The 15,069-nt window shown below is 38.5% G+C and overlaps 1 protein-coding gene across 2 annotated transcripts in view; it reads left to right on the top strand.

Moving 5' to 3' along the window:
- Nucleotides 1-15,069, top strand: part of NAA25 (N-alpha-acetyltransferase 25, NatB auxiliary subunit) — a 73,916-nt gene that overhangs the window by 22,953 nt on the left and 35,894 nt on the right. For both annotated transcript variants that reach the window (XM_004753267.3, XM_045073581.1), the window contains exons 6-11: nt 838-945; nt 1,421-1,499; nt 5,671-5,782; nt 6,381-6,470; nt 7,800-7,969; nt 10,632-10,744. In XM_004753267.3, coding sequence (XP_004753324.2) covers nt 838-945; nt 1,421-1,499; nt 5,671-5,782; nt 6,381-6,470; nt 7,800-7,969; nt 10,632-10,744 — 672 coding nt within the window. The remainder of the gene's footprint in view (nt 1-837; nt 946-1,420; nt 1,500-5,670; nt 5,783-6,380; nt 6,471-7,799; nt 7,970-10,631; nt 10,745-15,069) is intronic.

The raw sequence follows: 15,069 nt of genomic DNA, 5'->3' as shown, positions 1-15,069 counted from the left end.
GTTTTACCAATTCTGGTTTTTGAACCTCAGTTGCTCTTCCGCAGAATAGAGATCCTTATCTCCCAGAGCTACTGTCGGGGTCAAAAGGAGATAGTGTGTAAGAGAAGATGGGAAGGAAAGAGTTAAAATGTAGCAGTTAAGTCAGAGAGGCTCTGGGTGCAGACAGGTTTGCGTTCATATACTGGGTTCAGGACATGTCTTAGAGAGCTGTTGGGGAACCTCTTAGTTTAGCTACGAAATAAGCATGATAGCTACCTTGAGCTACTGAGCTCTGAGCGGAATCTCAGGCAATGTTAAAATTATTAATATGCTTTGATTTTAATTATCAATCTAAGATAATCTTAATTTTCGAAACTAGTTAATACTAGGCTGTATAAATGGAAGGTATTGGCTTTTTCCCTCCAATATGTGAGCATCTCAAAAGGACATCTGAAGGGCTTTTCTCTTCAAACACCTGATGATACCCTTTACATATAATGAGCAGTATAGGCATACCCCCTCTTAACACAGTTCTAGAAAAATGTATGAATAACCTATTAAAAGTTAGGCCATTTAAAAGCTTATTTTAGTTTATATAGGCCATTTATAGTTTATACAGGCCATTTAAAAGTAATGGTGGAAATCCAGTTTGTCAAAAATGTGTAGAATAATGAATCTTTAACAAATCTCTTCTAAAGCAAATCTAAAGGATCTTCGTGGTAAGTTCAAATTAGGTCTAATTCTTGACGTAGTGAACGATAATTATCTGCTGGTGTCATGGTAATGGTCTGCCTGGTAATATAAATAGTGCAAGCGGGGGAGAAATTAGAATGAAATATTTATTTTTTTCTCCTATAGTCTATATCGGCACAGGATGAAAACCTCTCAAAAACGATGTTTTTGCCCCTTGCTGAAAGAATGGTAGAAAAAATGGTGAAAGAAGACAAGATAGAGGCCGAGGCTGAAGTGAGTAAGGGAAGTCCGACAAAAGCCCTACTTTGTATTCTCATGAGTTTGATATTGCTACAGTATTATGTATTATAGTATTACAGTATTACGAACTGCTGTCTTACTCCAGTTAGAGAGCTGGGTCCTCATTCTTGCCTTTTTTATAAATATGAAGTTTTAGGCTTAAGTATAATGAACATTCTTACTGCCGATTTCATCTCATTTGAAGATAGTGTTCTTTTCTATTGATATTTTTAAAATTAAATTAAATTAAAATTTAGTTTTTTTTAAGTAGGCTCTACACCCAGCATGGAGTCCAGGGCAGGGCTTGACTTCATGACCTTGATATCAAGAGCTAAGCTGATACCAGGAGTCCGACATTTAACTGTCCAAGCCACCTAGATGGCCCTAGATAACTTTTTAAAAACATGCAAGCGATTGTTCTTACTGAAAAGTTTTGATTTTTGCATTTCTTATTTGTTTTTTCTGTAAGGTTGAACTTTATTACATGATCTTGGAACGTTTGGGAAAGTACCAGGAAGCCTTGGATGTTATCAGAGGAAAATTAGGAGGTAATTTTTAAAGATTTCTTCAAGTTTTTTTCCTTCTATTTAAACATGAAAAAAATATTTTTAAAGATTTTATTTATTTATTTGAAAGAAAACAGAGAGAGGAAGCACAGCTGGGTGAACAGAGGGAAAAGCAGACTCCCTGCTGAGCAAGGAGCCTGACTTGGGGCTTGATTCTAGGATGCTGAGATCATGACCTGAGCAGAAGGCAAATGCTTAACTGACTGAGCCACCCAGGGTGTCCCACACATGAAAAATATTTATTGTGGAAAATTTCTTCCTTATACAGAAACATAAAGCTATAAAGACATAAAAAATCACTTGTTTAATGTTCTTCCAGATTTTCCTGTATGATAGACATTTACTTTTAGAAAATATTTTTTTTTTTTTGAAAATATTTTGTTTTTTAAAGATTTTATTTATTTGTCAGAGAGAGAGAGGGAGACAGCACAAGGAAGGGAACAGTAGGCAGAGGGAGAAGCAGACTCCCTGTTGAGCAAGGAGTCTGGTGTGGAACTTGATCCCAGGAGCCTGGGATCGAACCTGTGCCAAAGGCAGACACTTAACAACTGAGCCACCCAGGCATTCCTAAGTAATATCATAAAACTGAAAATAATTCATGGATTCAATAAATTTAAGATAGGTGAAAGAAAGATTATACCCCAGCTCTCCAATCCTTTGTCCTCTAGGTTCTTTGCCAGTTAACTTGTTCTGTGTATCCTTCTATAGATGTACTTTTCCCCTCCTTCTTCTTCCTCCTGGTTTTTTTTCTTTTTCTTTTCTTTTTTTTTTTTTAAGATTTTATTTATTTGTCAGAGAGAGAGAGTGCACAAAGCAGGGGGAGTGGCAGGCAGAGGGAGAAGCAGGCTCCCCTCATCAAGGAGCCCAATGTGGGACTTCATCCCAGGACCCTGGGATCATGACCTGAGCCAAAGGCAGATGCTTAACTGAGCCACTCCACCCCCAATTCGCAATTCAAATTGCGAATTGAGAAGGTACTCTACCTAGCTCATAGAGTAATCTTACTCAGCTGACACAATGTTTCTATTAAAAAAATTTTTTCTTGGGCGCCTGGGTGGCTCAGTGGGTTAAGCCGCTGCCTTCGGCTCAGGTCATGATCTCAGAGTCCTGGGATCGAGTCCTGAGTTGGGCTCTCTGCTCAGCGGAGAGCCTGCTTCCCTCTCTCTCTCTCTCTGGCTGCCTCTCCATCTACTTGTGATTTCTCTCTGTCAAATTAATAAATAAAATCTTTAAAAAAAATTTTTTTTCTTGAAGATCTTTTAAAATTAATTAATTAATGTTTGTTTTTTAAGATTTTATTTATTTGACAGAGAGCACAAGCAAGGGGAGTGGCAGGCGAGGGAGAAGGAGATTTTATTTATTTATTTATTTATTAGGGAGAGAGCAAGAGAGTGAGTGTGAGCTGGGGGAGGAGCAGAGGGAGAGAGACAAGCAGACTCCATTCTGAGTGTAGAGCCAAGTGCAGGGATTAGTCGTAGGACTCTGAGATCTAGACCTGAGCTGAAACCGAGTTGGATGCTTAAACAACTGAGCCACCCAGACACCAGACACACCAAACTTGCTTTCTTTTTTTTTTTTTTTTTTTTAAATATGTTCAACACCCAACATGGGGCTCAGACTCAGAACCCCGAGATCAAGAGTCACATGCTCTACTGACTGAGCCAGCCAGGTGCCCTATGTCAAACTTTAATATTTTTTAATCTGATAAAACATTTTACAACTTTTATTTAATTCTGAGGGAGGATAATTTTTTTATTTGTTTAAAAGCCATTATATTTTCTTTGAGATGCTTTTCTTTTTTCTTTGGATTTTATTTATTTAACAGAGAGCACAAATAGGCAGATCCACAGGGAGAGGGAGAAGTAGGCTCCCCGTGGAGCAGGGAGCCCAGTGTGGGGCTTGATCCCAGGACCCGGGGATTATGACCTGAGCTGAAGGCAGACACTCAACCCATTGAACCACTCAGGCACCTCATCATTTGCCTATTTCTTTCTTTCTTTTTTTTTTTTTTTTTAAGATTTTATTTATATATCTGACAGAAAGATCACAAGTAGGCAGAGAGGCAGGCCGAGAGAGAGGAGGAAGCAGGCTCCCCGCTGAGCAGAGAGCCCGATGAGGGACTCGATTCTAGGACCCTGGGATCATGACCTGAGCTGAAGGCAGAGGTTTTAATCCACTGAGCCATCCAGGCGCCCCCTTTGCCTGTTTCTGAAAATGTGGTTAATCGTAATGATTTGCAAGAGCATTTTATATGTTAAAGAAGTTAGCTCTTTTCCACTGTAGTGAAAATACTTCTTCCCTTTTGGTTGGAAAACTTAAATGTAGGAACTTCATAGATTGATCTAACCATTCCCCTTTGAAGATGTTTATGACAAAGATTTAGGTTCCTAACAATTATCCTTTTTTTTTTTAAAGAGAGAGAGAGAGAGAGAGAGCAGGAATACAAGCAGGGGGAGTGGAAGGGGAGAAACAATCTTCCCAGCAAGCAGGGATCCCAATGTGGGTCTCGATCTCAGAACCCTGGGATCATGATCTGATCGAGGGTAGATGTTTAACAACTGAGCCACCCAGGTGCCCCACATTTACCCATTTTTGATGATTTCCTTAGGAGAAAGTCCTAGAAATCCAGTGTTGTTTTGACAAACCTGGTTTTTAATTATGCCTTTACAGTCATTGGGGGAATCTAACTGTAGATGAGTAGCCTCAGATTTCTCATTAGGAATCATTAAAACATTTTATTTCAGGAATGTCTGAGTGGCTCATTTGGTTAAACATCTCCCTTTGGCTCAGGTCATGGCCCAGGATCCTGGGATCAAGTCCCTCATTAGGCTCCTTGTGTAGCAGGAAGCCTGCTTTTCCCTCTGCCTGTTGCTCCCCCTGCTTGTCCACTCTCTCTCTGACAAATAAATAAAATTTAAAAAATAAAATAACTTTATTTCATACAGATATGTATAATCTTTACTTGACTGTGTGTGGTCAAAAAACTAATGCTGTTAACTAATTATATAAAATGAGGAATTTTGTTATTTCTTTTTTTTTTTAAAGATTTATTTATTTGAGAGCAAGAAAGGGAGCATGAGTTGGGGGACAAGAGAAGGGGCAGAGGGAGAGGGAAAAGCAGACTCCCTACTGAGCAGGAAGCCTGACCCCGTGGGCTAATCCCAGGACCCTGAGGGTGCTTAACCAATTGAGCCACTTAGCCACCATCCCCCGCTTTTTTTTTTTTTTTTTAAGATTTTATGTATTTATTGTTTTAATGTTGCTTATCTTTAATTCTTTAATTTCAGCCTCCTCGCAGATGGGTGAAGTCAGCCTTTCTGTTTTTACCCAGCTGGATTATAGTTTAGGATAGTTAAAATGAAGATTATCTGTAGGAAATTCATAATGTGGTTGTTGGTATCTGTAATTTGCTAAGCTGTTCTGAGAGGTCGGGGTAAATCTCTTGGTCAGAAACAGTAGTCATAGATTTTCTGTTCCTTGCTGTTGGTAAAGTGTTTGATTCATCTCTGTTCATTTTTGTATTGTTCCTAACTTCTTACCTGGCTCATCCCATTCCAGTTCAAGCTCATTCAACATTTATTTTGTATAGATGAGAAGTCTGTCTATGGATCAAATATACTAGTTCCTAAAGGCTTTTGGGGTTTTATTTTTTTATTATTATTATTTTTAAAGATTTTATTTATTTATTCGACAGACAGAGATCATAAGTAGGCAGAGAGGCAGGTAGAGAGAGAGGAAGGGAAGCAGGCTCCCTGCTGAGCAGAGAGCCCGATGCGGGACTGGATCCCAGGACCCTGAGATCATGACCCGAAGGCAGCGGCTTAACACACTGAGCCACCCAGGCGCCCCTGGGGTTTTATATATACATGTATCCCATGTATTAGATCCACAACTCTGTACATTCAGTACACTCAGTACATTCTGGATCCTTGTAGTTTATAGGAAAAATGATTATAAAAGTTTAGTATCAGAAATTTATTTTTTTCTTTTCAGGAAAATAGTCTTTAATAAGATAATAGTTTGTATCTACTAGTGGTCCCATTTTCTAAGGTAATAAGAAAATGTGACATTTTCCTTCTTGTGTTTGGACTTTATTCGGTTTTCTGAGGAAAAATGAAACCAGCTTATCAATTTTTATAACTTTTAATTGTAGAGAAGTTGACGAGCGAGATTCAGAGTCGGGAAAATAAATGCATGGCTATGTATAAGAAGCTGAGCAGGTGGCCAGAGTGCAATGCCCTTTCCAGGCGCCTCTTACTGAAAAAGTGAGTAGATGGTTCTCTCTGGGCCATGAGACTGGAGTGGGGCTCTCAGGTGTCACTACTGAATTTTTTTTTTAATCTGTTGTCTTTTATATTTCCTGGGCATAAATCTTGCCAGTAATGTGGCCTAGGTATTTTTTTAAAAGTTTTTGATGAAACTTTATCTTTCAGTAAAGAGGTGTAATGGAACTTAGGCCATCAGTGTGTGAAGTATTACGTCTTCAGAATGAATGCTAAAAATCATTAATTTGTCATAGTATTGGTCTAAAAGAAACATGTGTGTTGTGTCCCCCCCCCTGCCCCCCGCCCTGCGCCACCAGCTGCCCATTTTGAGGAAGTACTAACATGAGAGTTTTCTGTTAAAAATGCTAGTTTTCTGGACCTGTTTATTTCATTGAAGGTTTTTCCCAAAAGTTTTTTACTTTGAACATGCCTCTCGAATTCCCTTTTTGGGTGGCAGAGGAAACTCTGAGGGAGGGTTGGGGTTCTCCTAGTAAAGACTAAAATGTAACCTAGAAAATAAATTGAGTATCATGGTTCCTAGGACAGACTTGTCACAACTTGGGTTTAATCCTGTGTGCACCATTCAATCTGATTTTAGCTCAGATGACTGGCAGTTCTATCTGACTTATTTCGATTCTGTCTTTCGACTGATTGAAGAGGCCTGGACTCCTCCTGCTGAAGGTGAACAGTAAGTTGACTCCTTTCCTGAATTATAGTGGCACTTTTTAGCATGGTGTAGCAAAATGATTTCATTGGAAGCCTAATAGAATTCTTATTTTGGTCTCAGTAGTGTGTTCCTTTGAAAGGAAGATATTTCATTTTTTTACAATTACAAAATAAATGAATGTAAGAAATCTTAAAACTAAGTGCAGAAATGTATGGGGTAGAAAGTGTTCCTAAATATCTTATCACCCCAGAAATAACATTTTTTCCCCACTTTTATTGAGATATAATTGACTCAGAGATAATTTTTTTTTTTTTTTTAAGTAAGTTCTACGCTCAGTGTGGGGCTTGAACTCATGACTTCTGAACCCGAGATCAAGTCGCATGTCCTGCCAGCTGAGCCAGCCAGGTGCCCCCAGAGATAACTCTTGATGGCAGTTTAGAGTCCTTTCTTCCAGATTTAGTCAACAAACTAATGTAATTATTCTCATTATTTAACATAAAAATGCAGTTATATTAGACAATGGTTTGCAACTTTGTATCTTCGTATTTTCTCCCTTAAAATATATCTTGGGCATCTTCCATATGTGGTATATATAGATTCCTTTCATTCTTTTTAGTGACTTAAGAGAACTCCATTTTAGAGATGTAATTCATTTAACCTGTTCCCCATTGATGGACTAATGAACACTTGGATTGTTGCTGGTTTCCTTTTTTTTTTCCTTTGCTATTCTAGACAAAAACACAAACATAAATGGGATCTTTTTAAAAAGTAAGGATTTAAGGTGGTGATGAGCTGATGCTTACTTTGTAATATTGACTGAGTGATGCCATTTTTCTCAGCCTTCATTCTTAAAGCAATAAAGTAAAATTTACTTACATTTTTTTTTATCAGGCAATATTTTATATATATAAAGTTATCCGTTCTTCCTTTTTCTTTTTTTAAAAGGTTTTATTTATTTATTTGACAGAGAGGGGGGGACGCAGGCTCCCCACTGAGCGGAGAGCCCAATGTGGGGCTTGATCCCAGGACCCTGAGATCATGACCTGCGCCAAAGGCAGAGGCTTAAGCCACTGAGCCACCCAGGCGCCCCTCCATTCTTATTTTAAAGAGAGAGGTAGAGAACTAGTCACAGATCAGTAATCAGATGCCAGAATTGGGAGTAATCCTTTGCCATGTTAGTTGTCAGAATGTGCTCATAGTTCTCTTTTACTCCCTTACTATTTTGTAATTATCAAATTACAAATTTTTATTTTTTAATTTGTTTCTTGAAGTCAGTTTGGCTTCACTTTTAAGTTTTAGGATGGACAGTAGAGGTACAACATACCTTTTTCCATGTGTATTTATACCTAGCTCTTTAGAAGGAGAAGTGCATTATTCTGCAGAAGAAGCTGTGAAATTTATAGAAGATCGGATAACAGAAGAATCTAAAAGTTCCCGCCATCTCCGAGGACCACATCTTGCTAAACTTGAACTGATTAGACGTTTAAGACGTCAAGGTTTTAATGATGAGTACAAACTGGGTAAGAACCCTTAATATGATTTGGGAACTTTGGAGAAGATACAGGGATGCTCTCCATACCCAAGTGCAGTGTTCATTCTCTGAGGTCTGTGATGATAAAGTCATGCTTGGGAAGCAAATACCTTCATAACCTGAAAATATTTACTCATGAATAGATTACTGTTCCATTATCTCTCAATTATGTCTTCAACTCGACACTAGCATCTCTTCCTTTTTTGCCAGCGTCTTTATCAGGCATTCTTTTTTGACTCAACATTAATGTCAAAATCAATTTCACAGTATAATAGCCAGTTTTGTAAAAAAAGTTTCAAGATTTCATGAAGTGGATGAAAGGTTTCTTTTTTTTTTTTTTTTTAAGATTTTATTTATTTATTTGAGAGAGAATGAGTGAGAGAGAGCATGAAAGAGGAGAAGGTCAGAGGGAGAAGCAGACTCCCCAAAGAGCTGGGAGCCTGATGCGGGACTTGATCCTGGAAGTCCAGGATCATGACCTGAGCTGAAGGCAGTTGCCCAACCAACTGAGCCACCCAGGTGCCCGGATGAAAGGTTTCTTGAAAATCTGCTTCAAGCACTCACATCATTGATGAAAGAACATCTGGCAGAGTTAGAACAATTAACAGTTAAGAGAAAATTTATAAGGACAATGACAGGATAGGAGGAAAACATGATTCAGATAATAAAGCATGAAGAGAGGCCTTCAGGAAAGTTGAGGAACCCCTTAGATGTTTTTTTTTTTTTTTTTTTTTTTTAAAGATTTTATTTATTTATTTGACAGACAGAGATCACAAGTAGGCAGAGAGGCAGGCAGAGAGAGGAGGAAGCAGGCTCCCTGCTGAGCAGAGAGCCTGATGTGGGACTCGATCCCAGGACCCTGAGATCATGACCTGAGCTGAAGGCAGCAGCTTAACCCACTGAGCCACCCAGGCGCCCCCCTTAGATGTTTTTTTGAAAATGATGGATCTCATATATGCTAATTCAGTTTTGTTGGAAAATGGCACCCTTCCCCTCAAAAAGTGGTAATTCTTTGCTCATACTAATAATTAGCTTATGGTTTAGTTATAGCCTAAATTTTAAGTTTAAGATAATGAACTTTCTTAATTTTTTATTTTCATTTTTTTAAGATAAAGTTCCAAAGAACACCCCCAATTATCGTTATGAAAATTTGCTTCTCATTAAAAGAGGCTGCTTTTTGGCATCAGTTGTCCTGAGATGATGAGCACTTCCAGTATCTAAAGATACTTCCAGTATCTTAGATCATCTCTGTTCATTTTAATCATCTAATTAATGCTCTTTGCAGCTTATTTTTTTTTTTTTTTTAAGATTTTATTTATTTATTTAAGAGAGATACAGTGAGAGAGAGCATGAGAGGTGAGAAGGTCAGAGGGAGAAGCAGACTCCCCATGGAGCTGGGAGCCTGATGTGGCACTTGATCCTGGGACTCTGGGATCCTGACCTGAGCCGGAAGATAGTTGCTTAACCAACTGAGCCACCCAGGTGCCCCCACAAAACTTTTTTTACACAGATCAGTAAGTGATTCTTAGTGTCTTGGATCAGTGTCCTTTGAGAATCTGATTAAAGCCATGATGGACTTTAGTTCTCTGAAATGTGGACAGAAACCAAGACCTAAAATCTTATAGAAACTCTGGTTTAATTTGAGAGCATTTTATTTTTTATTATTTTATTTTTTGTTTTTAATTTTTTTTTTTGTTTTTTAAATTTTTTGTTTTTAATTGTTTTTAATTTGAGGAAAAATAAAAGGCACTGGTAGCTTCTGTAGATACATGTTTAAATTTTCCACAGTGAGTGATCTTGTTGGGAGTTATTGGCTTGGTACTCTTCCCATTTTCTATTGTGTTGTGCATGTGAAACATTCCCTTCAGTTAACATTTACTACTTCCAAGAACTGTGGAAAGAAGCGTATTTGTTTAATGTTTCTATATAAACTTCAGTCTTTATTTAAATTTTAATGAAAACTTTTTAGGTATTTAAACTTTAATTAATGAAAAATGTCACATTTCCTAAGTGTAATAACAAGTAAACTAGTTGAGATTGTAAGATTCAGCTCCTTTTTAAAATATTTGTTTAAACGGGCAAGCCATCCTGCAGCCCTCATTGTTGTTCTCATTCAGGTATTCAAGCAAAATTTTATTTATTTTTTTTAAGTTTTTATTTATTTATTTGAGAGAGAGACAGAGAGAGCATGAGCTGGGGATGGGGTAGAGGGAGAAGCAAACTCTCCATTGATCAGGAGCCTGATGGAGGGCTTGATCCTAAGACCCCGAGATCATGACCTGGGTTGAAGGTGGATGCTTAACTGACTGAGCCACCCAGGTGCCCCATCAAGCAAAATTTTAATTTAATTGAAATAAATATTTTTTGGGGTGCCTGGGTGGCTCAGTGGGTTAAAGCCTCTGCCTTTGGCTCAGGTCATGATCCCAGGGTCCTGGGATCAAGCCCTGCTTTGGGGTCTCTGCTCAGCGAGGAGCCTGTTTCCTCTACTCTCTCTGCCTGCCTCTCTGCCTACTTGTGATCTCTGTCAAATAAATAAATAAAATTTTTAAATTACAAAAAAAAAGAAATAAAAGAAATAAATATTTTTCAAATCAGACCTCTTAAATTTGCAGAAGCAAATGTAGTGATTTCTTTTTCTCTCACTCTCTTAGGCGATCCAGAAGAATTAATGTTCCAGTATTTTAAAAGGTTTGGGGATAAACCTTGTTGTTTTACAGACCTCAAGGTGTTTGTTGACCTGCTACCTGCTACACAGTGTACAAAAGTAAGTACAGTTCAGAATTCTGTTGGGTACCTATATTACTTGTAACTAGGTTAAATCTGTGTGTGAGTGGTGAACATGAGATGCCAAGGTAACTGCTCAGTAAGCCAAGGACTCCAGGTGCTAATAGAGTAAGAGATGATTTCTTGTTAAATTTAGCCATGAAAGGGCACCTGGGTGGCTCAGTGGGTTGAGCCGCTGCCTTTGGCTCAGGTCATGATCTCAGGGTCCTGGGATCGAGGCCTGCATCGGGCTCTCTGTTCAGCAGGAAGCCTGCTTCCCTCTCTTTCTCTCTGTCTACTTGTGATCTCTCTCTGTCAAATAAATAAACAAAATCTTTAAAAAAAAAAAAAGTTAAAAAAAAATTTAGCCATGAAGAGAATAAGCCTCTGATGGATAATTGGATTGTCTTTTTGTTTTATGGTGTTTTTGTTTTGTTTTGCTTTAAGATAATTATAGATGTACATGCAGTTATAAGAGAAATAATATAGAGAGCTCTGTATAGCCCATTCCCATTTTGCCCCACTGGTAACGTCTTGCCTAACTATAGTATAATACCATAATTAGGAAATTGACATTGATACAATTCACTGACCTTGTGGAGATTTCAGCAGTTTTACATCTGGGTGTGTACATGTGGTACATTAATAAGTATTTAGTGCAGTGTATTGCACGTGGACTCAGTGACCCCTGCCAGTGTCAAGATACAGAACAGTTCCACCACCAGGATTCCACGTGCTACCCCTTTTTACCCGCTGCCATCTCCCTGTACCTTCCCCTTTCCCTGTCTCTTTGTCCCCTGGCAATCACTAATATGATTTCTATTTCTGTAATTTTGTCATTTTAAGAATTTGTTGTAATAGAGCCATAGTATGTATAACTTTCTGAGACTGACTTTTTTCCTCCCTCAGCATAATTCTCTGGAGTTGCATCTATGTTAATGTTTCAATAGTTCATTCTTTCGTATTGCTGAATAGTATTCTGTCGTATGGATGTGCCACCATTTCTTTATAAACTGTTGAAGGACATCCAGTTTCCTGTTTTTGGCTGTTACAAATAGAGCTGATGTGGACATTTGTGTGTGGGTCTTTTTTTTTTTTTTTTTAAAGATTTTATTTATTTATTTGTCATAGAGAGAGAAGCGAGAGCAAGCACAGGCAGACAGAATGGCAGGCAGAGGCAGAGGGAGAAGCAGGCTCACTGCCCAGCAAGGAGCCTGATGTGGGACTCGATCCCAGGACGCTGGGATCATGACCTGAGCCAAAGGCAGCCGCTTAACAAACTGAGCCACCCAGGCGTCCCGTGTGTGGGTCTTTTTGTGTGAACTTGTTTCTTCATTTATATGAAAAAAATGCCCAGTAATGTAATGATGGCTGCTTGTTTAGTTTTTTTTTTTTAAAGAAATGGCCAAACTTTTTCACAGTTGCCATTCCAGTTTAAATTCCGGTTAGCAGTAAATGAGTGATCTAGTTTCTCTGCATCTTCATCAGGATTTAGTGTTGTCACCGTTTTTTACTTTAGCCATTCTGGCAGGTATATAGTGATTTTCATGCGTAATTAATTCCCTCTTGGTTAATGGTGTTGAACGTCTTCTCATGTGTTTATTTGCCAGCTTTATATTCTCAGTGAAATGTGTTTCTGTCTTTTGCTCCTTTCATAGTTTGTTTTTGTTTCTTTACTGTTGAGTTTTGAGAATTTGGATATTCTAGATATAGCTCCTTTGTCAGATACGTGGTTTCACATATTTTCTCCCAGTCTCTGCTTGTCTTTTCACCCTTTAATAGGATCCTTTGCAGAGCAAGGTTTTACATTTTGATGCACTTATTTTAATAATTTTAGATTTATAGAGAAGTCACAAAGATAGTACAGAAAGTTACACTATAGTCTTAACCCTTGCTTGTTAGTATCTTAAATTACCATGGTGCACTTGTCAAAACAAGACACTGGTACACTATTATTAACTAACCCCTAGATTTTATTTAGATTTTCCCAGTTTTCCCATTACTGTCCTTTTTCTGTTCTGTGATCTAATCCAGTGTACCACATTGTAGTTAGTTGTCATATATTAGGAGTTTTTGCTGTAAATGAACCAATGTAAATTTCTTACATAATGAAATGGGGAAGCTTATCTTTAGACTCTTCATCCACAGCAACATGTACTGGGTCAGATTGCTCACCCGTTTCTGGGTACTTCATACCCTGTTCCACAGTATGAGTTTTTAGTGTTTAGTCCAGAGTGTCCCTGGTAATGGGCAGGTGGAGTACCAGTTGGAAGAACAGTGTATGTGGGGTAGGATAGAGTGCCATGTAAAGAAACAGTGGCATGTATAAAAGAAAGTCCATGATTTGATCAGTTTTACTCATAAATACCTCTGTAATTAGTGAAGGTTGCAGCAAAGCCTTCCTATCACAGGGTTGCCACCACCTATTATTCCAGAGTGCCTTCTGTCACCCCCATAGTGGAGGTTACTGGAGTATTTGTTTGGTGGTTTTATGTTCAGTCCACAAGGTTTGATGATTGGCAGTTTTGAGGGTGACATATCTAGGGCAGATGGAGCAGTGCTTTCCCAAACTGGTAAGTAGCCAATGATCTCTCGATTGTGAAATGACTGTCACCATTCACTTTGGTTTAGTAAAACTATTCTTTTTTTAAACTTTTTTTAAATTTTTTAATTTTTTTTTAGGGGGAGCCAGCTTTTTTTTTTTTTTTAAGATTTTATTTATTTATTTGACAGAGATCACAAGTAGGCAGAGAGGCAGGCAGAGAGGGAGAGGAGGAAGCAGGCTCCCCGCTGAGCAGAGAGCCCTATGTGGGGCTCGATCCCAGGACCCTGAGATCATGACCTGAGCCGAAGGCAGTGGCCCAACCCACTGAGCCACCCAGGCGCCCCTAGTAAAACTATTCTTGGAGTACTGTGTTTACAGGGCTGAGGTCAAGCTTTAGAAGTTTCCAGATTAATTGTAGGATATCCAGAAAAGGAGTTCTGGGTTGTAGGAGGACTTGAAAGCATAGGAGAGAGAAATGAAAGTGAGGTTTGGTCTGGTGAGGACACAGTCCTTCCTTTCTCATAATTGAAAAGCTCCCGTACAAAAAGGGAATGAGAATTGGGGTCCGTAGGAAGTTGTTACAGGGAATTCAGAATTTGGCCAGTGGAAAAAAGGTCTTTCTAGTAGTTAGAGTCTCTAAAATACAATGTGTGAGTTTCATGTTAGTAGAGTGATTTAAGCAGAATCTAGAACTGTGTGGAAGAGATTTTTTCAGTTAGTATTTGTTGCAGATGTTATGTACTAAGTGCTAAGATTTGGAACAATTGATCATGTCTTCTGCTGCTTCCCATCTTAAAAGTTGCAGCATCAACTAATGAAGCTGCATTAAAGGGACATTTAATTGCCTTCAGCTGAGATTCATAAGGGTTTGCTAATGTATATCTAGTATAAGCTCTACTGTATTAGTATGTTTGAAACTCTTAGGTCATCTCATGTGACCTCCTGTAGTAAATAATCTATTGAGTTGAACCCTCTAGAAATGCTGGAATACTAGCAGTGATGGGTAGTCCTTGTTCTGTGAAACAAAGGATTTAAAGCTGTTGGAATGAGTTTTGTAGACCCACATAAATTTTCATTGGGGGAGTAATTTTGCTGCCACAACTTTTTAAATGTAGGATGACTTCCGTAGCTAAAAATTCTGCCTCTCAGCAGTGTGTTTGTCAGAGGATTGCAAACCATTTAAGTAAATTTCAAGCTGAGAGCTATAGTCCCAATCTTTTTAAACTGGGATGAGCCCCTACAGGTAGGCCACTGAATCCAATTATCCTGAAGTGGCTCATCCAGAGTGATGTTTTTATCTTTTGATTTCCTTTGCCCTGGGGTTTTAAGCTAAACAAATGATTACAGTTTTTAAAGAAGCTTTTTGCATAGCAGTAAAATGGTACAGACTAGAATAAAGAATGAATGCATTGTTTCATGACAAAACCTGTCTGGAAGATTCTTCAGCATTCCTTGAAGAAGGCATTAATGAGGGACGTCTGGGTGGCTCAGTTGGTTAAGCAGCTGCCTTCAGCTCAGGTCATGATCCCAGCGTCCTGGGATGGAGTCCCACATCAGGCTCCTTGCTCAGCAGGGAGCCTGCTTCTCCCTCTGCCTCTGCTTGCCATTCTGTCTGCCTGTGCTTTCTCTCTCCCCCTCTCTCTCTCTGATAAATAAATAAAATCTTAAAAAAAAAAAAGAAGGCATTAATGATAAGCATCACTAATATGTAGAGTAGCTTACAAGAATGGAACAGCTGGCAATAGAAGCTATATAGGCATTTAATCAAAAATATGAAGACC

Source organism: Mustela putorius, unplaced genomic scaffold (genome assembly GCF_011764305.1).
Source record: "Mustela putorius furo isolate JIRA1106 unplaced genomic scaffold, ASM1176430v1.1 tig00537248_pilon_pilon_pilon, whole genome shotgun sequence".
Lineage (NCBI taxonomy): Eukaryota > Metazoa > Chordata > Mammalia > Carnivora > Mustelidae > Mustela > Mustela putorius.
Note: the sequence above shows the minus strand (reverse complement) of the source record. Positions and strands in the feature narration are given on the sequence as shown.